General features: G+C 47.2%; 1 protein-coding gene across 4 annotated transcripts in view; it reads right to left on the minus strand.

The window, feature by feature from the left end:
- Positions 1 to 25,600, minus strand: part of LOC119396853 (dystrophin) — a 296,880-nt gene that overhangs the window by 169,351 nt on the left and 101,929 nt on the right. For 3 of the 4 annotated variants that reach the window (XM_037664197.2, XM_049417259.1, XM_037664196.2), the window contains exon 15: positions 2,358 to 2,438. The exons of the other annotated variant lie outside the window; for it this stretch is intronic. In XM_037664197.2, the coding sequence (XP_037520125.1) occupies positions 2,358 to 2,438 (81 nt within the window). The remainder of the gene's footprint in view (positions 1 to 2,357; positions 2,439 to 25,600) is intronic. 4 annotated transcript variants of the gene reach the window in all.

Raw genomic sequence — 25,600 nt, forward strand, 5'->3', positions numbered from 1 at the left:
CGCGGGACAATACAGGAGGACAGCGGCCGGGAACATTCAAACGTGCCACTGTCCAGCTCAAACCATGTAGCACTGTCGAAGCTTTGTAAATGGCGTCCGCTGACGCAGGTAATAAATTGCACGGCCCGTAACGTCTTACGCCCAAAATTTTTAGTAAGAGCCAATCACGATGTGGGACATATCATTAGGGAAGCCGGCTGACCAATGGGGAATGTTTTGTGACTTCAGCCCCAGAACGCGAAGGTAACAATATTAAAGGGTCTATACGACACTACACAAACACGATTACATGTTGGCCTATATTGTTCTTGCGTTCGTCCTGTTTACGGCGATGTTGTCAAGTTTCGAGATTGAATACGTTTCTGCAGGCAAAAGACGCTTTATAATTGACCAGTACCTGTAAAAAGTTTTGAAATGACGTCGCGGAAGGGCGGAGCGTCATTCATAACAGTATTGGAGAGAAAAAAAAAATATAAGATAAAAGCCAATCTGCAGTGCTTGGTGGCCCACTAGCGTGGCGGTGCAGGCTGTTTGCCATAGTATTACCGCTCGTGATTGATCGCCGTGCGCCCGCAAGCAAATCGCGAACGTATGTTTACGTAAAGTGCCGAGGCAATGAAAGCACGAGATTTCGCAAAACTGCACGTATTTAATGAGAGCGCTAGATTTTGTTAGCTCTCCAGATGAAAAAAAAAAACACACACACAATACCGAATACGGCGAACAGATAACGTTATGAACCAAAGCGCAAAACGAAACGTTTCGTGTAACAGCGCCAGATAGGCAACGACAACACGACGCGCGAGTAACACAAAACGGGTAGCCACTTTGCAGAATTGATTTCGGCCGCCAGCCGGGTCAGATCGCTGCATAAAGCCTCAATGTTCCACGGTACGAGAAGGAGAGAGAGACGGAAAAGGGCAACAATATTGCGCAAGAATAAAAGCATGAAGCGCAATTTACGACACGGTTAAGCACATACGAGAGATATGTTTACATCACCCAAGAAAAAAGAAAAACGATCCATAAACGATCTATAAAACACACCGCATTCATTCCGTACTTCTCGCCAACTCGGCTACTCGTCAGCAAACGAATTGTTTTGTTTGTTAATCGTGTGTATGTTCGTTTTCTAATATATGTACAGTTAAATTGACTGTACATAAAACAGAAAACAACCGAAGCCAACAGCTAATAACGGTGACACAATTTTGTTCACCCTCTCGAAAGCTCTTACAAAGCAAGTAAAAACCACAATAAAGCATACCGTCGTGAAGGAATCAAGTGCAACATCTGTAACACCTTCATTCCGGAATTAAACAAAAAACCCCGAGGTCATCACCAGCACTATGAAAAAAAAAAAAGAAAGTAATAATAAAGCAACGGAGCGCTACTCTATGCGAGTAAAGCCGTTATCAAAGATAACTTTGTTTCAAAGTTTTCCGTCAACGCTCCTTTAAAATCCGTTTTTGAAGATACCCAAAACACATTCCCGTTCCCATATACACTGCCGACTTAAATCAAGGTGAAGAATTAACTAGATTACCTTCGCGGAATCTTCTCCATTCGCTGCCTTTATTTTTTCTTTATCTTGGTGACCGATTCTGCTAAGTTGAGCTTCTTTCAAGAATGTGTTTTATTTGATGACTTCAGCCTTCGTCTGCACGGCCCTGGCAGCGCTGCAGATCGGATTCAATTGCCGTCGGCTATTTGACAAATCCATTTCCTTCGGGCACATAGCAACCGACCGAATTTCGTAATATACGCCATTAAAGTTTCCCCGTGTCTTACCCTCAATAAAAAAAAAAAGTTTGGGTGCGAGTCTACGAGAAGGAGGCAACAATAGCGAGGAGTACGAAATATTTAAATAAAGAAATACAGGTCTTCATACAATTTCGTGTAAATGATTACAACTCCAATGACAGCGAAAATCGTGTCAATGACAACTCCAACGAAAATTGTGTTACGTGCAGTAACCCACTAAGAAATGCATGCGGCGAAGGCAGAATGCATTCATTACAAAGGCGGCACAAGACCAACGCACAAAATCCGGATACACCACGGCACAGCATTACCAACAAAACATCACGACGCATCCCGTTCTGTGTCTTTTACTAGCGATTCTCTTCGATTTGAAGCGCCGTAGGTGAAATTGGGAGAACGGTTGCAACAGATACGCGGCTTCAGAAAGAACGACCGTGCCGCTAACGCCCGAACAAAACGCGCGCCATGGGAAATGCTTCCGTTTCACAAATAATACACGAATAACAGTCGGAGTACATTCGAGGACGAGTCGAGGACGAAACAGAGAGAGAGAAACGCTAACCGCAACCACGACGTCGACAAAGAGAACTTACCAGCAGGGCGTAGCGAACGCAATTTCGAAGTCTTCTGTGATCTTCCTCGGACGATATTTCGTGTCCGTCCAGAAAAGCTTTCTGTACGAAGAAGTCAACAACCGCGTTGGTCAGAGAGAGAAGGTGGGAAGGGGAAAAAAGGGTAGCTTAAGGAAAAAAAAAACAAAACTTTAGAAACCATAGACATAGAAACGAGTTTAGCTTCTCTCGAAAACACCGTCCGCACTCCACAAATGCCTGACAGCGTAATCTAATCTCCTCCCTGTTGGTACAACGGCGCAACTGCTCGAACGATAGTCTACCTCTAAGCGTCTCGCGTACGACACGGCCTCGCCGTAACAAGCGCTCTAAAGGCGCGCACTTAAAGATTAGCGACAGCCGCGGCACCGTCTTTCGCCGTTAAGCTGCGCCGACAAGGAGCGTCCGTGCTGCGCCCGTTACAATGGGCTTCTAACTAAGCTCTCGGCGTTTACAGCGAGAGCGATGATATCTCCAGCGCATTCCGCTTTCGAGGCTTCATCACATACCGACAAACAGGCAAGGCAAGTTATCCGCACGAAGCGACGGGACTGCTCATACATACTCTGAACATGAAAAATTCGTAAAAAGGGGGTGTGCTGGTTCCAGCACACCCAGCGGGCTCCAGCACACCCTCTGTTTACGAATTTTTCATCACAATCTTTCATCTACCCCTGACTCCTGTCTTTTTTTTTTTTTTTTTTTTTGATACTCTGAACATGACTTTCTTGAATACTTTCATTAATACAAAAACTGTAGGCGCAAGGCTTGAAGCGAAACGCAAGTACCAAAGAAGAAGGCTAGTGCTAAGAGTTTCCAGGCATATCGCCCATAATTACGCGTTCGCTGATATCAAGTCGCCCGTGAAAACAATGTTAAGCTCCTTACAGCTACGTAGGTAGACTGAGTGCCAACAGGTCTGCGTTCACAAAACTCGCGAAGCTTATGGATAGGCGAACAAGCATTAAACTGGCAATATACAACACGCGCCAGATCGAGATAAGCTAAATAATTCAAGCACCAAGACGACAATCAAGGATATGAGAAAAATAATAATAAAATAAAACGAAGTCATGCCGGAGACGAAAGGTCATTTCGAAACGAGTGCACACCAGAAATAAGAAGTCTTTTACGCAGAACCCAGATACGACGCACAACAGAAAATACTAAGGACTGCGAGGAACTGAACGCAACGAGAAGGAAATACATAATGACAAAAGACGAAGGACAAAAACGATAGTCTGGACACATGCTGTACTGTGCTGTAATTTACCCTCTTCTGAACATGTAATGTACACAGAAAAAAAAAGGTACAATGTAAAAGACATAGGCGGTTAGTAATCAACATATTCTATAGATTTGAAGATGCCAAGGTTGAGCTCACAAGAACACGGATCAAAATTCAAGCATAGCTACTGCACGATACGTTTTGCCCAGGTCTATGCAGATGCTCGCGCCAATTAAAATGTAGCAATGAATACACCTTCAATACGTCAAAACCAACAGGCAGTGCGACACCTGAAACTATAGGCTACGTGACAAAAATCTACAGGACCACCGCATTAGTCCTGACGATGCGGTGATCCTGGAACAGGAAAGCTGTTGGCGCCGGCGGCTTCTCCTCGAGTCGTGGCATATACAGAATACAGCGGAAAACATCAACCGCACCACGGGAACCTTACCCCCCCTCTATTGTCAAGGCTTGCGGCAACTGTCGGCAAGAAAGCGCATATAAGCGCCGTGCACCTCGGGCCATCTCACCCCTGAAGAAGAAGCCGGTCAGGCTTCGAAACGTCGGGTTATTTAAAATAAACCTTCTGGTTGGAGATTTCTCTTTTTGCCTTTAGTCTTTCACCCAACCAGGCAGACTTCTGCCGAATGTTTACCTTTAATTCATTACGTCGAGATTTTGGCCAAGAGACCATGCAGCTTGCCAAGCGATTCACCAGGATCGTCGAAAGGATAGCGGTGTTCAAGTCCCACTTGGATTTCAACCGTACGTGCAAAGAGAACGGCGTCATCCCGCACAGCCTACGTCTGAAACGCCCAGTTTCTTCATCTGAAGGCATCCAGATCATCAGGAAAACTGAACAACGTCTGCTCACCGCACGCATACGTGAGTGCAACGCGACCATCAAGAAGAAAGAATTGGACCTTTTCTTCGCCCGACGCCAGCTGGAACACCGCATCCCCGATATAATGCCATCTCTGGAGGATTTTGCGAAGAAATCGGCTGCCACCGAGGCCAAGAAACACAAGGTAGCCCAAGACAAGAAGCTGGGCAGCATACTTCGGGACCGGGAATCGGCGACTATTCCCCCAAGCACCTTCGTGACAAACCTCTCATCCCGACATCTCTCAACCCCGGAGTTAGCCGCACTAGCCAAGGGACATGGTTTCAACATCTCGGCCATTCCCCCTATCTCGAAGATGGTCGCTGCAGTCGAGGACGGGATTCAACACCTTGAAGCCGGCGCCCGTCATGAGACCCGTCTCAAGGTAATAGAAGTTCTTTCCAAGATACCGGCTCGGCTAAGCAGCAACCTTCCTGACGAAGAGAGGAAGGCTCTCATAGATTTGAAGAAGGACAAGACCATCGTAGTCCTACCGGCCGACAAAGGTAACAGCACGGTCGTCATGGATCGCGCTGACTATGAGAAGAGGGCAGGAGAACTTCTGAACGGGGAGGCTTACTCCAAGATCAAGAAAGATCCGACTCCTCAAACCCAAACCAATCTGAACAGACTTTTATCGCAAATCTTCACCAATCATCCCGATTTCAAAAACCTCTACCTGAAGTTGATTTGCAGAAACGGATCCGCCCCGAGTTTCTACGGCCTCCCAAAGGTCCATAAATCGGGAATTCCTCTTCGACCCATCGTTGACTTCACCCGCTCCCCCCTACGGGCTCTGTCATCCTATCTTCACAGGGTAATCGTGCCTCTGACCGGGAAGACGGACACATACATCCGCCACTCGGGGCATTTCGTAGAACTGGCGTCCAACGTTGTGCTTGAGGAAACCGATCGCATGGTGTCTTTCGACGTGGTTTCCCTTTTCACCAGCGTGCCCGTGCCCCTCGCACTGACTCTGACGCGCCGGGCCCTCGAAGACGACCCCACCCTGACCGACCGAACTCCACTTTCGGTAGACCAGATATGCCAGCTGTTGGAATTTTGCCTCTCAAGCACTTATTTCTCTTTCAACAACGTGTTTTACAGACAGACCAGTGGGACAGCCATGGGGGCCTCGATATCGGCAACAGTGGCAGCTCTCGTAATGGAGGACATCGAAAAGCGAGCGCTCGCCGTGTGTGACCCCAAGCCCAAGTTGTTTGTTCGCTACGTAGATGATTGCTTCTGCGTGGTGAAATCCGGCGAGGCCAACAACCTGCTCGCCCGTTTGAACTCCGTGGATCCCCACATTCAGTTCACAGCGGAAATGGAGATCCATTCAACCCTCCCGTGCCTGGATGTGTTGTTGAGAAGACAACGTCAGAGCCTCTCTTTCTCTGTCTTCAGGAAGCCAACACACACAGGACGCTACCTCCACTTCAGCTCAAATCACCCCGCCTGCCACAAGTTCTCCGTTGTACGAAGCCTCGTGAAAAGGGCCGAAAGAATCTGCTCGTCTCCACGACGGCAGAAGGAAGAAAAAGGAAAAATAATCCGGGATCTCGGCGACAACGGCTACACAAAGGCGTTCATTCGCAAGGCCCTGCGCAGGAGTAAAGGCGGTGGGGGTAGAGAGCCAGCGGCGCCGCCTCAGCGACGACGTGTGCCGATTCCCTACATCGCGGGAACCAGCGAAACATTAGCGCGCATTCTGGGAAAGGCGGGGGTCGGCGTGTCACACAAGCCAACCACCACCATCGGCCGTTTTTTCCCCCTTCCCAAAGACCGCGCGCCCGCGGAGAAAGCGCAGGGCGTCGTGTATAGGATCTCGTGTTCAGACTGCCCCGCCGCGTACGTCGGGGAAACAAAGAACTTCCGCGAAAGGATGCGGCAGCATAAGAACGATCTGCGTCAGCTGAACAGCGAAAGGAGTGCAGTAGCGGAACACTGCGAAAAATGTGACCACCGCATTAGTCCTGACGATGCGGTGATCCTGGAACAGGAAAGCTGTTGGCGCCGGCGGCTTCTCCTCGAGTCGTGGCATATACAGAATACAGCGGAAAACATCAACCGCATCACGGGAACCTTACCCCCCCTCTATTGTCAAGGCTTGCGGCAACTGTCGGCAAGAAAGCGCATATAAGCGCCGTGCACCTCGGGCCATCTCACCCCTGAAGAAGAAGCCGGTCAGGCTTCGAAACGTCGGGTTATTTAAAATAAACCTTCTGGTTGGAGATTTCTCTTTTTGCCTTTTGCCTTTCGTGTCATTTCAGTATGGACATCTTTCTCCTTTCCTTCTTGACCATACGTTCGACCGTACATTAATTCACCCTGAACGCCAGTATTGGAAACAGACCAACATTCAGTGAAACTGTAAATTTGTAAAAAAAAATTTAATAGTAACACGTCCGGCAACAACCGCTATGAATTGTACCGGGCGTAGTTCTTCTTTCCTTTTTCTTCCTCTTAGTTTTGCCGTTCCGGCCTGTACTTCACTGCACGCGGCTTCGACGCACTGTAACGATGTTCGAACTCTGCAGTGGACACTCGCCCAAAATAAAAGCCTCGACCGCTGGTCTCAAAAACAAACAGTCATATCTCCACCGCTCCTGGCGAAAACCTGAAGAAATCCAAACGGCGATTACGACGCCAGTTCCAAAGCGAGCGATACAACAATTGCCTTAACGTCACGTTCACTGATACCTTTGTGTAGACGCAATGTTATGTCGAACGCGAGCAAAGCCATGTGTCGACATCTCTGAAATGATCACGCTCCCAGTACGGGATCAACCGAAAGCTCCAGCTATACGTGCGGTATCAAGTTTCTTTTTGCTCGTCAACGATATTCGCTGTAGTACTGGCAGGCTGTAGCGCAAAATACCGTCGACGTAAGCTTTGTGTAGAAGTATCATCGAGTGGCAGTCGCTACCCCATCGTGTTCCTACCATGTAGCGGAGTGCTTGTGAGATTGCAGAAATCCTTGCACAAAGTTTGTTCACCTGTGGTGACCAAGACAGGCTTCTTTGAATGATTACGCCGAGAAACCTTTGGCGTCGCACATAAGGAAGAGCGCGTCCACTGACTGTTAATGGGTCTCCTTGTTCATGCTCTTCCGAGAGAAAGTCGCGACGAAGCTCTTTTTTGGAGACCTCTGTGTGTCAAATAGAGGGAGGTGTTTGACAGCGGTTTCTGTAACCTCTGCTGAGTGACATAACGAGAAGGTGATGCGCTCCATACCGACGGGTCTCTCTCTGCCCACAGTTCATCATGTGGTTTATACATATCTTCAACTGACCAATGTTTCTCTTACCGTCTTGAACTACTAACGACAAGCACGTCAGCTGAACTGTATGCGATAAAGGAAGACATTATTTACATCCAGCGGCAACCTCCTGGACGATGGGTCGTTTTAACGGATTCGAAAGCAGCCCTACAAAGCATGAGAAACATCAACGCCGCTCGTCAACAACATCCGGTGACCCGAGACATTGGTTACATCCACCACATAGCCACTGTGTCTGGTCACAGTGTCATGTTTCAGTGTGGGTTCCCGGACACTGCGGCATATACGCAAATGAAAAAGCGGATCTAGCTGCACGCAGAGACATGTATTTAAGGAAAATTCGGCGAACATACTTCGCTAAATCAGATGCGTCAGCAATGGCAAGACAGTACGCCCACCGAGAGAGACATCAATTATGGAAACTTTCGCTTCAAGACTTCTTTCTCCACTCCATAGACCCTGACTTAAAAACAAGACTTCCGCATCACTTCCCCGTCACCTTGAGACACTCTACCATCGACTTCGCCTCAACGCAGCATTCGCCAATAGCTATACGTACCGCATTGGTTTGACCACTGACCCATACTGCGATAACTGCGGTGCTCTAGAATCAATAGAACACATTTTATTAGATTGCCAAGCATACAGAGAAGAAAGAACTTCTCTCCACAGTAGAATATGCTCAACTTCCCAAGCACCGCTAGATCACGAGAAAATACTTGGACCTACGTCTTCTCCTTCTCAGAAACGTCAGACTTTAAAATTTCTGTTCCGGTTCCTCGAGGATATTACCGGAATCGATAAACTGTAACTTACATCAGCATCATTACGTTGTGACATGTACATACCACGATCATATTACCTTCTCTTTTTTTTTCCTTGCCCTCCTCCTCCTCCTCCTAGGGCCTCTCTTCCCCTTCCCCTATACAGGGTAGCATGTAGGCGCCTTCATATACGCCGGCAGAATTCTCTGTTTTTCATTAAAGAGCTTTCTCTCTCTCTCCAGCTATAAGTTGCATTCAGTAGAAGTACCAATCAACATCTTCGCAAAACTCTTATTTTGTATTTCAAAATCAGCGAGTCAGAATAGGCAAACGCATTTGTCCTAATATATTTCAAGTTTATTATTATTTTTTTTAATATTAAGCCGAATAGGTAAGAAAACGTCCTGCGGAACGATTCAACCCAGGGCGAAAGGTCATTCGTTTTATTCAGTGCAAATACAGGCGAAGAACCGTGTATGTGCCACCTAGTTCAACCCACCCCAGGTCTGCGATGTGCGGACGAACATCAAGAAAAGAGAAGCGATATTGGATAGTGGAATCTTCAAGAACAAGGAAAAGGAACGGCGCGAATTTAGACTGGAAGACGAACGACGTATCGGGTGTTTCCTTCTGCGAGGTACATTTGTTTCAATCAACCCTCGTTTCTTCTCCGCGATCAGCCATGCTCACCTCCACCAGACACGATCGAGGATCCAGCTATGAACGAAGAGGTCGAATATCCTCGCTGAGCTAAAAGCGTGCAAGGCCGCGGAAGCCAAGACCCACTGCGAGTACTTGCCCGCCTCTAACCCCTTTCGTGTAACGAAAAACGTTCGGCGTTATGGACTACTGAGACCGCGTATAGGCCAGTCAACGATCACAACTTCTAAACGCGTACCTCCGCGATCGCGGCGTTCCGCGAATGACCGACATTGGTGAGATGACGATGAATTCTCACATTATGAAACGCTAGACGCCGGTCAATGGAGCTACACATTTACGTGAAATCAGGATTGCCACTTGAGTAAATCACTGGCCAACGTCATCTGTAAGTTCCACAGCTCTAAACCTTCATTTCCCTTCTGCGCATTCGACGCACACGTCCAAGGATCTTGGCTGCAAAAAATGGCCTTTAGTCCAGTTGGTAGAGAAACATCCAAAGCGAGCATCGCTGGGTGTCATAGCGCGCGCAGCTGCACAGGACGTGTTCAATCGTCTCTTCGGTTCCGCAGGAGTCGCATGCAGAGGTGTCCGCACCTCTTTTTTCGCCCCTTTATTCCTTCCCGCAGTGCAGGGTAGCAAACCGGACGTGCATCTGGTGAACCCCCCTACCATTCCTTACTTCTCCATCTCTCTCTCCATAGCGCTACAGAAAAGAAAATAGCGAAACAGTCTGCAGTGCGTCAGGATAAAGTTACAGCGCAAGGAACATTAAGAAAATACGGGACAGTGTTTACTTTCATCGTTGAAGGAATCTTACAAGAGAAACACAGACACACAAAAAGAAAGAAACGATCGGCAAGAATGAAGAGAGCACGGCCACCGGCCGGCACCTCCGTAAGAAATGAAGCACAGAGGCGGGACGGAGTCGGGAGTAAACGTCCATCAATCATGTTCGCGCCGGAAAGCCGTAGCGTGCGCGCGTAATTTCATGAATGATAGATGTAGACAATAATAATAATAATATCTGGGGTTTAACGTCCCAAAACCAAGATATGATTATGAGAGACGCCGTAGTGGAGGGCTCCGGAAATTTTGACCACCTGGGGTTCTTTAACGTGCACCGATAGATGTAGACAGGACACTTAACTCAGTGCACATAGCGAATGAAGGCTTTCCGTATAGAAGTCATCCCTAAGAAAGCACTTTACGACGTCGTTTTCCCTCTAATAATAATAATAATAATAATAATAATAATAATAATAATAATAATAATATATATATATATATATATATATATATATATATATATATATATATATATATAAAAGAGGCAACTTTGCAGCTGTCTCGCCGACTATGATTTAGACTTCAGCATATAAAAAAAGAATACGTTTTTTTCAAGATGCGCGGTATTTTTGTACACGTTCGGTACCGCTCGGTGGGGAGTAAAAGGAAAGAAAAGCCAGACAACCTTGTACTATAAGCCTCGCACACGATGTGGCTGAGCAAACAGCTCTGTTCCAGGCAGTATGTCGGAACGAAACGAAAACCGAAAACGAAAAAAAAAAGACAATATTTTTGACCGGAACAAAAACGTAACCGAAACTTTATTATTTCGTTCCGGAGCGAAACCGAAATTTTCTTATCGTTTTTCGGTTCATGGGAAAACTTGGCCATCCGGAACAACCGATGTCACGAAACGTGAGCAATAGTGCATATAACAGGGCATAGTATTGGCGCCTACCTCAGGCAAGAATTCCAGCGTTGAAATTGTGCGACAAACGAAAACAGTGGCAACCAGATAAGTTTATATTAACGCCTTTCGTGTGCCAGTCACGGAGGCCAACGTGGAGAGGGCATTCTCGGCGCTAAAGTTTCTTTTATCAGAACAGCGGTCTCGCACATCAGAAAGCACACTCGATGACGCGCTGCTTCCGAAATCATGCTCACTCCCTTGACGCAAAGCATTGTCCTGCTCAAAATATTCGTAATTGACTTCTGAGAAAATAATTACTACGACTTTGAAGGGTACTGGTTTGTGTTAGTTGGTAGGAATTCGTGGTATGGTTACATCCGCTCTGAAGAACGAGTTTTACCCCTGTCTCACTTTCTTAAGAGGAGTGCAAGTAATTATACCACAAATTCAGTGTTTTTTATCGTTCCTTTAACTTCAAATTTTTGCATACAAATAACAAATAAAAACCGTTATGAACCGTTACGGAATATTCTTTCTTTTTCGCCCCGGAACAGAAACGGAACGGAACTGCTTGCGGTGGAACGAAACTGAAACCGAAACGAAAAACATTTGGTTCCGACACCCTGGTTACAGGTAAGCGTTTCATTCCTCTCTTTTTCATCCCGAGCGTACGAACAATAGAGGAGCAGAAACAGCAACAAGCTATAGTCCAACTACACAAGCGTGTGGCGGGTCCCGTGGCGGTGAGATCAACGGCGGACGGAAGGAAGCCCATCGACCGAGCAACTTCGCGGAGCCGATACCGAGACGACGTATAGCCTGCGGCACCGATATATACCGGCCAATGCGTGGTGCACAAAGAACGATAGGAGCTGCGATGCTCGCGAAGAAAAGGATCGCCGGACAAAAGTGAAGAAAGAAGGGAAGTATGCGGCCAGAATGCGTGGACGCGGAGAGGGAGAGCAGCGCGCAAGGCATGACACTGCGGCACGCATGGGAGCCGCTGACACGTCCCTTCTGCAAACTGGTCGGTACGTACCTTCTATAAGCTTACGACACCTTATAAATGCGCTTTAACAGCTGGGAGACACTATGCGGGTTTACAGTCGCTAGCTGTATCGTCTAGCAGGCTAGTGTCACTGACCACAAGTTTTACGTCAGCAAAAAAAAAAAAAAAAACGTTAAGAAGAACCTATGGGAGATCTATGTCTGCTTCACATTAGCTTCTCAATGGGCAAAAGTCTAAGAAGACTAGATAAGAAATAAAAAAAAAACATGACAGGCCACTAGTTGGGCTGCGGACTAGTCAAGCCGCCTATTGGCAGCTTTTTTTTTTTCGTTGTCCTCAATCTGTAAGATTGCACACGGTGGAAATAAACATTTGATTTGATATGATTTGATTTGATTAGTTCAACTACGGTGTACAAAGTTCAAGTACGACAATATACAGTTTAAAAGCAGTAGACAGGGACCTCGGTTTCTTCAAAGGAAGCATCAGAGACAGCCAGCTCTCAAAGGATATTGTTCTAGGAACGTATATCCTCAAGCCCTAGAATTTATGCAAAGGCCGCACAAGCCATATTCAAATATGATTCAGAGCATCGGGTTGTACTCGGAGTTTAAAGAATGCCATTACTTCGAAAGTGCGAGATTAGAGCTACTACTTTGAGAGCGTGTTTAAGAAAGCGATTTCGTTTGCCATGATCTTTAGGAACGCAATTGTGAATACTTTCGCATTTACGACTCACCATTTCGCTGGTTACTTAAATTATAGACCCGAGGACGAACTGCAAACTCTTGTCGAATCTGCGCGGACAGGTGAATGACTATGATTAAGAATGGGAATACCTAACACAGAGAAATAGCGTCAGTTTCAGTCGGTGATTTGCCGTCCGGGATACTATACATAGATTGTATTAACGATGGGCGCGTCTCGAGTTCTGTGAAGAGAGCAAAGTATAGTAAAATAAGTGCAAAAACAGCCACGTAAATCTACGTAAGTGACACGAAATTAAGTATGCATAAGATAAACTACATTAAACAGGTTGTGATTAGTATAAAGTGTGCTTTAAGTATTCCCGCACTGCGTCCAAGTTCCAGGACACCACCGATACGAGTGACCTTTTATAGCACTCCCCTGCTTCCAAGCACGCGGATTTCGCTATTTCCTTCGCTTTATACTCTCCCCGCCTTTACTCCCGATGCTCTCTCACTCTTGTTCTTGACATGCAGCAACGAATAAAACAAAATTTGTAGAGTTTACAGAAATTACTTCATATTCCTGACAACTCCGGGTGAAAAGCTACCACGTGTCGAAGCACAAAAAGAAAAAATATACACACAAAGCGCGTGAAGCTACTCAAAAGCCACGACCGCCATGCGTACACTGCTACAGCACATAACTTAAATCACTATCTTATCCACGTACGAGTGCGCTTTCGCGATCAGTTGACAAGGCAACGACCAAACGAGAAAATTTACGTCTGAAAACGTCCGCCCGGAAGTGAAAGGGCGAACTCCCGCAAAGAGCGGCGACAATTTATTTCGTGAACCGGAAAGTTGTGGGAAAGATCGACAAAAAAAAAAGATCCATAAAGAGAGATACCTTGCGGGAGAGAAGGAAATATCTTTACCCTTCCACATGTCTACCGATGGGAGCAAGAGTTAAAAGAACAAAGATGGCGGACCCACGCAAGTGTACTACATCGCGCGAGGCTCGGGAGGCTGCAGAAAGTGGCGATGGATGACGGCCCGCGAAGTACGGAGACCGCGAGCCCCCTAGAAAATAAACTTCGACGCCCCGTTCGGCATCTTTCTCCGCGATAGCTTCTTGGCCTGTGACTCCCTCCGTTCTGAGAGTGGAGGTAGAGGAGACGTGATCGATATATGCCTGGTCAGAACGTCCCCAGATTGCGGCTCGAAAGACGTCAACGAAGCTTTCTGGTTCGCATTTCCGTAGTGCATGAGCAGCAAACGAATCCATCTAAAGGCACTTAAGGGGCCCCTAAACCACTCCGAGTTCCAAGACGAGAGAGTGGTTTCCTTGTCGCCTTCACTATCCTTCTTACATATGCTATCTCATCCTCGCTGCTTATTTCTTCATAAAACATGTGGGCACTGTAAGTAGTAAGCGTTGAACCTATCATGATTTCGCGCTTTTCAGCTACACGCTGTTATCTCCGCTTTCGCAGCCGACAACGCACAAAACAAAGTGAAATCAGTTCATCGCGCACACGGTGTAGGAATATACATAGTGATCGCGCACAATAGTCAGGCGAGACAAGGCAAAACAGCAAAGAAGGTTTGACGCAACACACAACTGATGTTTCTTGTATATGGACCAATGGAGAGTGTATTTCCTCCTGACGTCAGGTGAACGGACTGCTGGCGTCACGAATTGTACCCAAAAGACGGGAACCGCGAGGATAGAACAACGCGCTCATTCTTTGTATTTTTAGAGGTTGTTTAGTGGAATATTTACGAGAGCGATAGAGGAATTTGCGGTGACCGCAATACTGAAAGGAAACACGCTGCTCGAACGACAATAGCACAAACACACTTCACGATGTGCATAAAAGAGAACGAAGTGATTCCTATAATACACACCGCTTCAAAGCAGCGTCCAAGTGGCGCCCAAGCTTATGGGCTCCACTTCGACCCATAAGCTTGGGTTGGTTGGTTTATGAGGTCTAACGTCCCAAAGCGTCTCAGGCTATGAGAGACGCCGTAGTGGAGGGCTCCCGATTGTTTCGGCCACCTGGCCATTGCACGACCTCTAGCATTTCAACTCCATCAAAATGCGACTGCCGCGGCCGCGATCGAACCCGCGTCTTTCTGATCAGCAGCCGAGCACCGTGAAAGGAATAGTCAGCGTGTTAACTAGTACAATACATCTTACAAGAGCGATGCTACATAACGAAGCCACAAACTGAAAACGCCCTTCTGGGCCTGTATTCACTAAAACGACTTAGCTTACGCCTTGGACGATCGGCGAACATCAAAGACCACGTACAAAGCAGAAGCGTTCTGAATTCGGACCCTGTTGTATAAGGAAATGCTACAAAGCAAGTTTCATTTAAAAAATAATAAAACGGAAACGTCGTTCAGTGCATCTTAGGGGGCAGACAACCTCGTTTTGCCTGGCACAATACTGCATAGCATATAACAGCCGACAAGGCTCATACTATTCGAACGATAAAAAGCGACCCTTTGTCAGTGCAAATAAAAGGGGAAAACCTGTTTCCCGCACTCAATGCTGCTAACGAGCTGCGACTGCCGAAGCAAAAGAGGGCGTTGTGATGGAAAGGCGCACGAGCTTGAACGATTCCTAATACGCACAAAGCAAAACGCGACCGTCGCGAGGATTCACTTGTCTCCAAGAGCAGGAAGAAAGGACAATAAGCTGTCAGGAGTGGGCCAACGGCAACGCACCGCAGGGTCGATGTGCCCTTGCTGGCGACATGCTTGAAAAGAAACGACGTTCACAGTCTTTCTGCGGAGAGCCCTGTCCAAACGTGTTACACCAAACTCAGACACCGCGTTAGCCGACAGCGAGAATCAGCGAGCTCCAAGCAACGCTTCCCATCCTCTTCGATTTCGCATCCCCGCGGCGCCTACAAAGGGAGTACGAAACAGTTTTATTACAGCCATGCATAGTAAATAAAAGCTATGCAGTACTGCTGAAAGCTGCGACGCATGATGAGCGCAGGAAGCTAGAGTGGAGAACATGAACGAGATCAGCAGCGCCCATACTGCACATTCTAAAGCCCGTTTAATAATTGCTCGTGCGAACAGAATGCGGGACAATCACCCCAGCACTAAACAAAGCGCCTAAATTATCAAGTCGAGTACATCGCTGTGACGTCACCTCTACTGTCTTCGAGACCATACTTCATGTTAAGAATACTGTTACAGGGCTCACGCGACTTCATAACATGTTGACCCGAGCTGCGTAAAAAGTACGGTTTCGAAGAGCAGCGCAAAAGCTACAAAAAAACAGAAAAGAAAGGCCGATCGCGCAAAGCAGTATGCACGCTTGTGCGGTTCTTGCACTGCGTCTTGTAGGATTCTCTAACTCTACCTCCTCAAAAATCAATGAGAAAGTTCAAAGTTTGGAAGCACTGACAGCGCTGCACAGATTTCACGCGACACGGTGAGGAGTGCGCACGAACATCCTGCTCCATTTGTCGTCATTTTGCAGCGGCAGCGGGAACGGCGCTATGAAATATTTCGTGCGACGGTGTTCGAGATGCTCGGCGCTATCTCGCCACTACACGCGAACACGACGCGTATAGACAGCTTCACGCGGCCGCGTCGTGTTTGCAGGACGTTTGTGCGGCGTTCTTTTTTGAACTGGAATGGATGTCTACAGGCCAGGTGAGACGCGGATTTGACGTTGCTTGCCGCGATCAGCGCGACAGAAGCAAAATCGCCTAAAGTACAGACAGGGGCGAAAGGCGTCGAACTTTTCTCCTTTTTTTTTCTTACAGCTGACTCGCGACAATTTTGTTTTCTTATTTTTCTCACAAATTTTCGCATGTCTTTCGCGCAAGAAAACTTGAATTGGAAACAGCAACTTCAATACAGGACTTCAATACAGGCCCTGTTTCTCAAACATAACAAGTGCAGGAACTGGACACTAGAAAAAAAAAGAAAGAAGAAGAAGGAAATACATACGACAAGCGCCAGATTACCGATAACCACCCAACCTTTTACCCACTCGGATTCACAGAAGAAATTATTTGTTTAAATTAATAGCGAGGAAAACTTCCCTGTGTGGTTTTAATCGCTTCATCATGGCGGGCCACTATATTATTTTCTCCCTGTTCTCTTTTGTTCACTTGCCACTAATCACGCTCATTATCTCCTTTAAGCAAAAGCTTCTAGATTTCACTGCTAATTTCGCAGCTAAGGCACACACAGGTCGCTACACAACTTTAAAGATATTTTGAGAACGACGGTCACAGGATGCCTAAAAGTAAAAATAAAATTTCCAACAAGCCCCTGTGAAGTTGGCAGCGCCACATCAAGACTACTGATGTGGGAAAGGATACGCAGTGAGATAGAAAAATCAATCAATCAATCAATCAAGCAATCAATCAATCAGTAAGCGAATGTATATATCAATTGAAGCCAATATTTTAGTTCCACGTGCCGCCATCGTCCGTACTGTTAAATAAAAAACTGGGAAACAGTTCAAGAGTTCGGCTTATTGTCTACGACTCTACATGGACATCAAAGAAGAAAGAAAAGCAGGCATTTGCGCACAAAGGAAACACGGACCAGTGCTAGCCTTCCATCACGGCCGAACGCTAAGATCCGAAATTCAAAGCACTACTTGCGAAGCTCCAAAAACAAGCGTTCAAAAGAACGTCCAAACGAGCGCAAGAAAGCGCGCGCGCGTTCTTCGGTTTCTTGATTTTTCTTTTTCAGGTAGCAAGTTAAGTTCTTCAGGTAGAAAGTCAAGGAGAGGAGAAAACGAGCCCCTTTGACCATTCTCAAGGTGTACTGAGGAATGACGTTACGACCATATGGCAAAGGGAACGGGAAACGCGAGGTAACCGCAAGCCTAGAATAACTCACACACCAGCTCATTCCTTCTTTCTCTCTCTTTCTATCTATCTCTGAAATGCACACACACATACGCGCAAACGCACGCACGCATAAACGCATGAGCACACGAGAGCGTGTGCACGCGCCTCACGATGAAGATAACAAGCTAATATAGACAATAAAGTGCGCAAGAAAAAAAAAAAGACGAGAATAAACACGTACCACAAATACCATAAGTAGGAAGGCATTGCATTACGACATAAACTACAGCCTGCAGGTAGCTATACCGTACCGTGCTATATACGCCACGGAGGCTAGCGTTAGCCACCGACACGCTGGCTGGAGACGGGGATTACCCGTTGACTGATGCCGGAACTGCCGAAACAAATGACAACAGCCGCAGGAACGGAAAGCCGATCTACCATCTTTTTTTTCTTTTCTTGCGTTTCTTATGCAACGCGAGAACTACGGTTCACATATCTCGCTAAGAAACGACGGTACAAATGAAAGAAGAAGGAACACAGGACGTAACTATCAAGTGTCAGAAATTCTGAAATAATGCGCGGAAAAAATGGAGCTAAAAGAGAAACGTACGTATGGCGGAAGGAAGCAACTTGGTAGGACACCTCGCGAAGAGGAAACGAGGTGTGCACATTTTTTTTTTTCTCGAAAGCAAGAATCTCGCTCGCGAAAGCCCACCCACCATGTAGGTAAGAACATTTCAAGACAGCAAAGTGTGAACACAGAGAGAGCCATCAAGAGATTAAAAAAAAGTAAAAGAGCAGACACGCGAAAAAAGGAAAAATGAAGAAGCGCCGCAGTGTACGGAGTACGAGAAGATGCGCCACGATCCATTTCAAAGCGAGCCCCCTGAACGCCTGGAAACCGTCGCCGCTTCGCCGTTTTGTGTGGCGAGCGCCACTTTCCGCCGGGGCCAACTCTTTCCAACCGCCGCCGCCTCCGCGTTTCGCCGAGCCAGCGAATTATCTAGTCTGCGAAAAAAAAAAAAAAAAAACGGCGGGACCCGAACTAAGGCCACGACAACGGTTGCGGAAAGCTTTATGGCATTGCGAGCAGCGACGTCTCTTCCAAGTTTGGAGAGAGAAAAAGAAAAGCTTTTGCCGCAAATGTTTGTTTGTTAGCGCTGTCACAAAGATGTCGACGAAGCGAGTCGCGGAAGAATGTTTTCTGTCCATTGGCTTTCGTGTGCCTCCTCCTCCATGCCTCCAAGGACGGGGACTGGAACTGTCGTCTGAAAAATGCTCAGTGGTTGCGTTTACGCGCAAGGTAATGACCCCATACGTCATCAAAATCAATGGGCGCACGATCAGCTACGTGAAGACCCACCGTTTCCTTGGAGTAATCATAGATCGCGACTTGTCCTGGAGCCCCCAGATCGCCTACATGAAAAAGAAGCTTGCCATGATCACAGACGTCCTAAGGTTTCTTGCGGGAAAATCGTGGGGTGCATCTGTACGAGCGATGCTTCAACTGTATACTGCACTTTTCCTCGGCTTCATGCGCTACAGTTTACCTGTACTGGGCAGGACCCGAAGAACAAACTTACGCGTACTCCAGTCGATTCAAGCTCAAGCACTGAGGATATGCCTTGGGCTTCCGAGATGCGCGTCCTCAGCAGCGACTGTCGTCATCGCTCGTGATCACCTCATCACAACATACATTCGCGTCGATGCTTTAAGAATGCACATAAGACATGCCGCCCGGATTCCATCACACCACCTCGCCTCACTTCCAGCTGCTAGGCCACACTCTGCATTCAGCGGAATTATTGCTTCGCATAGCGCAGTGATTCCCACGATCTTCACGCACGCAGCAAGACCGCCGTTGCCGTTGTGGTGTCTACATCCACTGGAAGCCTTGATAACCATTCCCGGTATACAAAAGAAAAAACACTCGTCATATCTGGCCCTACAGCAAGCCACTCTATTGTTCCTGCATGAAAAACACAGTGGACGCCTTCACATTTATACTGACGGTTCAGTTTCTTCTACAAGCTCAGCAGGGGCAGTGGTCATACCCGAGAAATCCGTCACCACAAAGTTCAAGACGTCGCACTTGACATCATCGACGGCTGCAGAACTCACCGCCATCCGTGCTGCTCTAGAGCTCGTAGTGGAAGAAACGCCACAGGCGTGGTCAGTCTTCTCTGACTCCAAAGCAGCGCTCCAGTGCATTATGTCCCCATATCGTCATGGACCAAATGAACAGTTAGTCGCTGACATAAGACTGCTTCATCACCGCGCCATTGAGAAGCACCACAGCCTAATCTATCAGTGGATACCGGGCCATTGCGGTATCTACGGAAATGACCGTGCTGATGAGGCTGCCCGATCTGCCCATGATGCTCTCCATTGTGCAGCTATACCGCTGTCAAGAACGGACGCCGCAACAAGGCTTCGTTCCCATGCACGTGAACTGACACTGGCACAGTGGAACTCGACGGAATCTACCAACGCCCGTCTTCACAACTTCGACCCGAATCTACAGCTCCATCTTCCGTCGGGAATAACTAGAGCTGAGGAGACGCTCTTGTGCCGCCTGTGGCTCGGGGTGGCCTTCACGAAGGCCTACTCATTTCGAATTGGAATGGCCAGCAGCCCGACATGTGACAACTGTAGCAGCGAGGAGACAATCGCCCATCTTCTCTGTGAGTGTCCTCGCTTCAGTGCACAAAGAGAAGAACTGTCCAAAGCGTTAAATAGACTTGACAATCGTCCACTGTCAGAGGAAAAGATTTTAGGACACTGGCCGAAACCATCCTCGGCACGGAAAGCTTTGAAAGCGTTATTGCGCTTTTAGGGGCGAAGCTCCTTAAGGCGGCACCCGTTCGTCCCTCGTCGTGCTCGTAGTAGTGAGTAACAAGTCTTACCCTTTGACCTCCAAGGTGGTGCCGGTGGGAGATTTCTCCTGTGCGTTGTTGAACAATAAAAAATTCGCAGCGTGCGCGTTAACTAAAAGCCGAATTCTTCTGTCTCTGTAGAAGTGTAAATGTTAGCTAAAAGCCGACTTCTTCTGTCTCTCATTCCCATTAGCAGCCATTGTTTACCTCCAAGGTAGTGCCTGGTGAGATTTCTCCTGTGCGTGATTAAACAATAAAAATTTTGTTCAAAACGCCGTTGATTGATGAAATAAACCAACGAAAGACGCCAGATGTTTTGTAAAAACAAAACGAAAGAACGCCAGATGTTTCTAAAGCAAAACGAAAAAGACGCCAGCTGCTTAACGAAAGACGCAAGGTGTTTTCTAAAGCAATGGTTTTCTAAACAATGAAAATTCACAGCGTACATGTAAAATTAAAGTGAGCTGCAAGTCGTCATAACTCATCGAACCTTTAGTATAAACGCGCCCGATCTCACGTCGGTGATGATGTACTGGGCAGAATTCACGGAAGATTCACGGTTTACCGATGAACCTCCGCAGCTTCGCCCACTCATCATCATTCACTCCGTGGATATGCTGTGATTTTTTGCGCAAAACTAATCTCATAGACAGACTTTAAGCAGTGTCGTTTATCGTACTATTGTTCTTTTTTTTCTTCTTCTTTTTGTAACATCTCTTTTCTATCATCTTTCACTCCCCCTTCCCCTTTCCCCAGCACAGGGTAGCCAGCCGGTCTGAGAACTGGCTAACCTCCCTGTCTTTCCGTTTTTCTCCTCCTCCTCCTCCTCCTCCATGCGCTGCGAGTCCCTGTTGGGTTTTTAGCTGAATCACTGTTAAGGGGGCAGGCCCCCAGGCACCCTTCCCTCTCTAATGCGAGTGTGACGCGAGCCCTTTCCACGCTTGCAAAGTTCCATCGTTACCGGACCTTTGAAGTGCGGCTGAGGAAGCGTGATCGGATGAACTTACCAATACGCGCAGTTTCTATATCGGGGAGCGATCTTCGAGCGCGATTACATCGCAGTCTGAGCAACGAGCCTGTCACATACTCAGTCACGATCATGCTTGAGTAGATGCAGACCGAAGTAAATAGGTGACGAGCGCGGTGACGACGTTATTTTCTTAATCCCAACTACCACTCTTAGAGAGAGAGAGAGAGCTTTTTATTGAAAAGCAGAATGGGTGTCCAGCGTATATACATTAGCTTACATGCAATTCCTCTAGGGATGCAATGGAAGGAAAAAAAGGCCCTAGAAGAATGTGGGCAGAAAAAATGTAAAGCAATAAAATGAAAAACAAGTAAGAGATTACAAAAATGCAAGCCTTGTCATGGGTGATCTCAGCGATGATGAGGGAATATGGACGGTTCATGTAAAGTATTAAAAAAATAACTAACACTCATTGGCGCACCCACCCGCGCATTTTTTCTCGATGTAACGATCAAAGCTTGCATACAAAGTTGATCCGAATCACTCGTACGTGCTTCGTGCTTCGAAAGCTGTAGAAAAAGTTCGATGCGCACCGACTTCGACTGGGATCGACAATGGCGCCCACGTAAAACAAAGGGTTAGAGCACCGACCGGGCGGGAAGAACATTCACGTTCGTGACGTCCATATCACGCATGCCATACGATGACATTTACCGCATTAGCGGGCTTCAGATATGTGTAATCAGAAACGCGGTGAGACAAACAGCTGTCATTTCGCTACGAACAACGTCAGATGATCTCCACGAACTCAGGTGTTTAAGCACATCCCCCCTTCGCCCAACCAACCCCTCCCTATCCGCCCCGTGTAACAATCTGTTTCCATTAAACTAGATCGCCCGGTATATGGTTGAACTAAGTAGCGCTTCCGTTGCTTTACAATATGAGTTCACTGCACGGTTTTTACCGGGCTTCGGGCGAAGTAAGCGCGTTAGCTGCTTTCACGACAAAAAGCAACAAGCGAAAAAAAATCGCTCTCTATAAAGCATGGGGTCCACGCTCTTCTATACTAAACCCACACCGCGGGCTGTCATTCGCATTAAACGAGTCACCTCCCAAGCGGCGCGCCAAACTGCAGACGTCGCCGTCTTTAGAATGCAATGAAACGCCGAGAGACACGCAAAAATACGTGACTCAAGAAGAAAAGATTGCAGCTTCCCGATGGAAGATTGCGGGATTATGCGGTTCAGTGATAAAGAAAAGCCGCTTTTACGAAGAAGGCGGTGTCGACGTCAGCCGATGAAAAAAATCAACTCCGCCAACGCACAAGTTAGGGGATTTTTACACCACATTCCGTTGCCAGAGAACTGTTAAAGAAACAAGAAAATTCACCATAATGTCAATCCTAATAATAGTATTACGAGGGCGGCTTCGCAGCTCATTCACATTTATGCCTTTTGTGCAATTATGATGGCTGACACATCACCAACCAAACCACGCTACGAATACACAAAGGCTTTTCTTTTATTAAGTGCTGCTCTTTGTCGTTGCCTGGATGCCTTTGATAATAATAGGTAAATCCTATACCGTATTCGCTGACATTTTCTCTTAAATGGGGCTCTAGTGTTACAGCCTCTTCTGAATATGGGCCCGATCTACTTGAATGATGCCTCGTTATTATTAGACAAACAAATACACATATTTAGAAGAAAAAAAAACTGGTCTGTCTTAAAGTAACTATATTGAATTGAAAATTGAAGTGGAAGAAGCTGGTTGACAGCCACCGAATGGAGGGGCAGCAATGCTTGCCTACACTTTCTGGAGGAGGGAATTGAAATAGGACGACGAACCTCGCACATAAGCATCGTCGAAACATGCAGCTATAAGGATTTTTTTTTTTTCTTTTTTCCTTTTTTTACACACCGCCTCGAAGCCTCTACACTTCTAAATGAGCTCGGGCTAAAGCATATTAACCCAGCGTGCGCGTTTCCTACATTCATAATCATGCACGACTCGTCCTCACAACTGAGGGTAGCTCGCGAGAATACCAGAGGTACGCAATTAAAGAAAAAAAGAAATAACGGCAGGCGAAGAAGTGCTAACGATATGCAGCCAAAAAGTAGCCGGTAGAGTAAAGACGCACGGCTAAAGGAAACGCAAAGCGCTGTAATAGCGTCTGCTCTTCTCCGCCAACCGCGAGCATCAAGTGGTGCGCCGCTCCTTCGCACTCACTCCTTTAGGCGGCCTCATAAAAACGCCATTAGGGATTCCGCGCGGTCTGACTCGCCGAGACGCTGCGATCCCCCAGGAAACGAAGGGCGGTAGCCAGATTACCTTAATATTCCTCTTCGCTCGCGCTGACACGCATTTCACCGAAAACGGCTTGGCGTGCGCGCATGCCGCAGCGCGGGTTGAAAAAGGAGGCGAGCAAATTTGGCCGCTCGCTTAGAAGCGAACACAACACAAACACAGCGAGACGCTCCCCTATCAAGTCGCGCGCATCCGCATACGGAAGCGCGGGAGCAGTGTCAATATGGAAATTACGCGCATACACTAACTAGTGCGCCGCAAGACACGTAGTCGGGAAAGTCGTACGCAACGACAACATATACGAAAATTGGCTTCAGCGGGATTATACACGCTAGACGGGACTCGAGACACTTTGATGATGCGACGTAGACAGATATAAGCGCGAAATGACAGGAAGGAGAAAAAATGGAGCTAGCATAACAGCGGGTATACCAATCCGTGTATACAGTGACCGAAGCTGCAATATCAGCACTCTCGGAATTACTTCCAAGCATTTCATAGATCCAGGATGCAATTCAGACAGCACACACGTGCGTTTGAAGATTACACTCGAAGAAAAAGAAGTGTGCGTTACTCTAGTCCTGACTTGCCACGTATATGACTCTCTTTAAGGAGGACCCGTTAACTTCTCTTTTGGGTGCCACAACCCTTCGACGAGAGCACTAATGATCTGCAAGCCAGGACTATGAAAAAAGAATCAAATGACTCTCCTTTTTCTTACAGTGTACGCTGAACCGAAACGACAGAATTTTTCAGAAGTTTTCGTTCCTTGCACTCTACAACAGCAAACACATTTTTTCTTTACTGCTCGTTCTATCTGTAGCCCCAACAAGACCAAGGGAAACTCAGGAACACTACATACTCCTAAACCGATTTCTCTTAAATGTCATCATGATTAGCAAGGTTAATCATGAAATTGAGCCTGAAATATAGAAATAATGAAATACAGAAACCACGTTTAGAAAAAACGATATCTGCAACGTAACATTGTCACGTTAATCGGCATAGTTAACGCCTATTCGTGGACTCTTTATTCTTCTTCAAAGCTCCACGAAATATTACGGAAGCTCTGTTTCACATTCGCGACGTCACGCTCTGCGGCCCGTATGCACCTAAATTCAAGCCAGCAGCGACGAACGCCGCTCATGCAAAAACACTGATTCGACTCGGTGCCTTTGAAGACGACGACCGAGACGCGACGTCGCGTACACCTACTGTCGTTCCACACTCCTCTTGACGCGCCCGATATAGACCACTCGTCAATAGCTCTCAACGTTCCCGAACCGGTTCGAGCGCTACCAGTTCGGGGCTCTTTTATCTCGAGCGACAGACAGCGGCGGCACGAGCTATAAGGACAGGCTCAAGGACTATTAAATCCGAGCCAATCGCCTCCTCCTCGGCCGGTGGCAAATCCGAGCCGCTTCCATTACGCGCATAATCGCTCGCGCACAGTGGACATTCATCATCGGCTCAGCCCGCACTCCCCTAGACTTCCCGACGTCGTCATCCTTACAGGGCTAGCTACTGGACGATGACGTTAAGAAAGGAGCCAACACGGACTTTGACGGCGCAGCCATCGCACAAAGAAAGGGCAATCACCGCGTCTAATCCCCGGATTCGCCTCTTTTTATACTTCTCTTTTTTTTCTCAGTCCTTCTTTCTCAGATTTGCACGACTTGTCGGAAATAACGGCAAGTAAACAGCGACAGGGCTTTTCTCCGCAAGGCGCGCCGTGCTTAATGTTCTTATGGCGGGCGCAATGCCGCACAATTATTCATAAACCTCTCTTTCTCTTTCTGGGTGCTTCGAGAGTAGAGACAGCTTGTACCTATCTTCTTCGTTCTTTCTTTTTTCTCCCCTGTTTCCTCCTCTCTTTCGCTCGGAAGCGAAAATTGCATGACGAAAGATGGCTCTCTGTCGTAATCTCGGATCACCACTCAAGAAACGACACCCGCTCGTCTGGACTTTTTCTTTTTATCGCCTATTTCTTTCGCCCGTTCTTCAGGCTTCTCCGCGTTG

The sequence above is a fragment of the Rhipicephalus sanguineus genome, chromosome 6 (genome assembly GCF_013339695.2).
Source record: "Rhipicephalus sanguineus isolate Rsan-2018 chromosome 6, BIME_Rsan_1.4, whole genome shotgun sequence".
In the NCBI taxonomy this organism is placed as follows: Eukaryota; Metazoa; Arthropoda; class Arachnida; order Ixodida; family Ixodidae; genus Rhipicephalus; species Rhipicephalus sanguineus.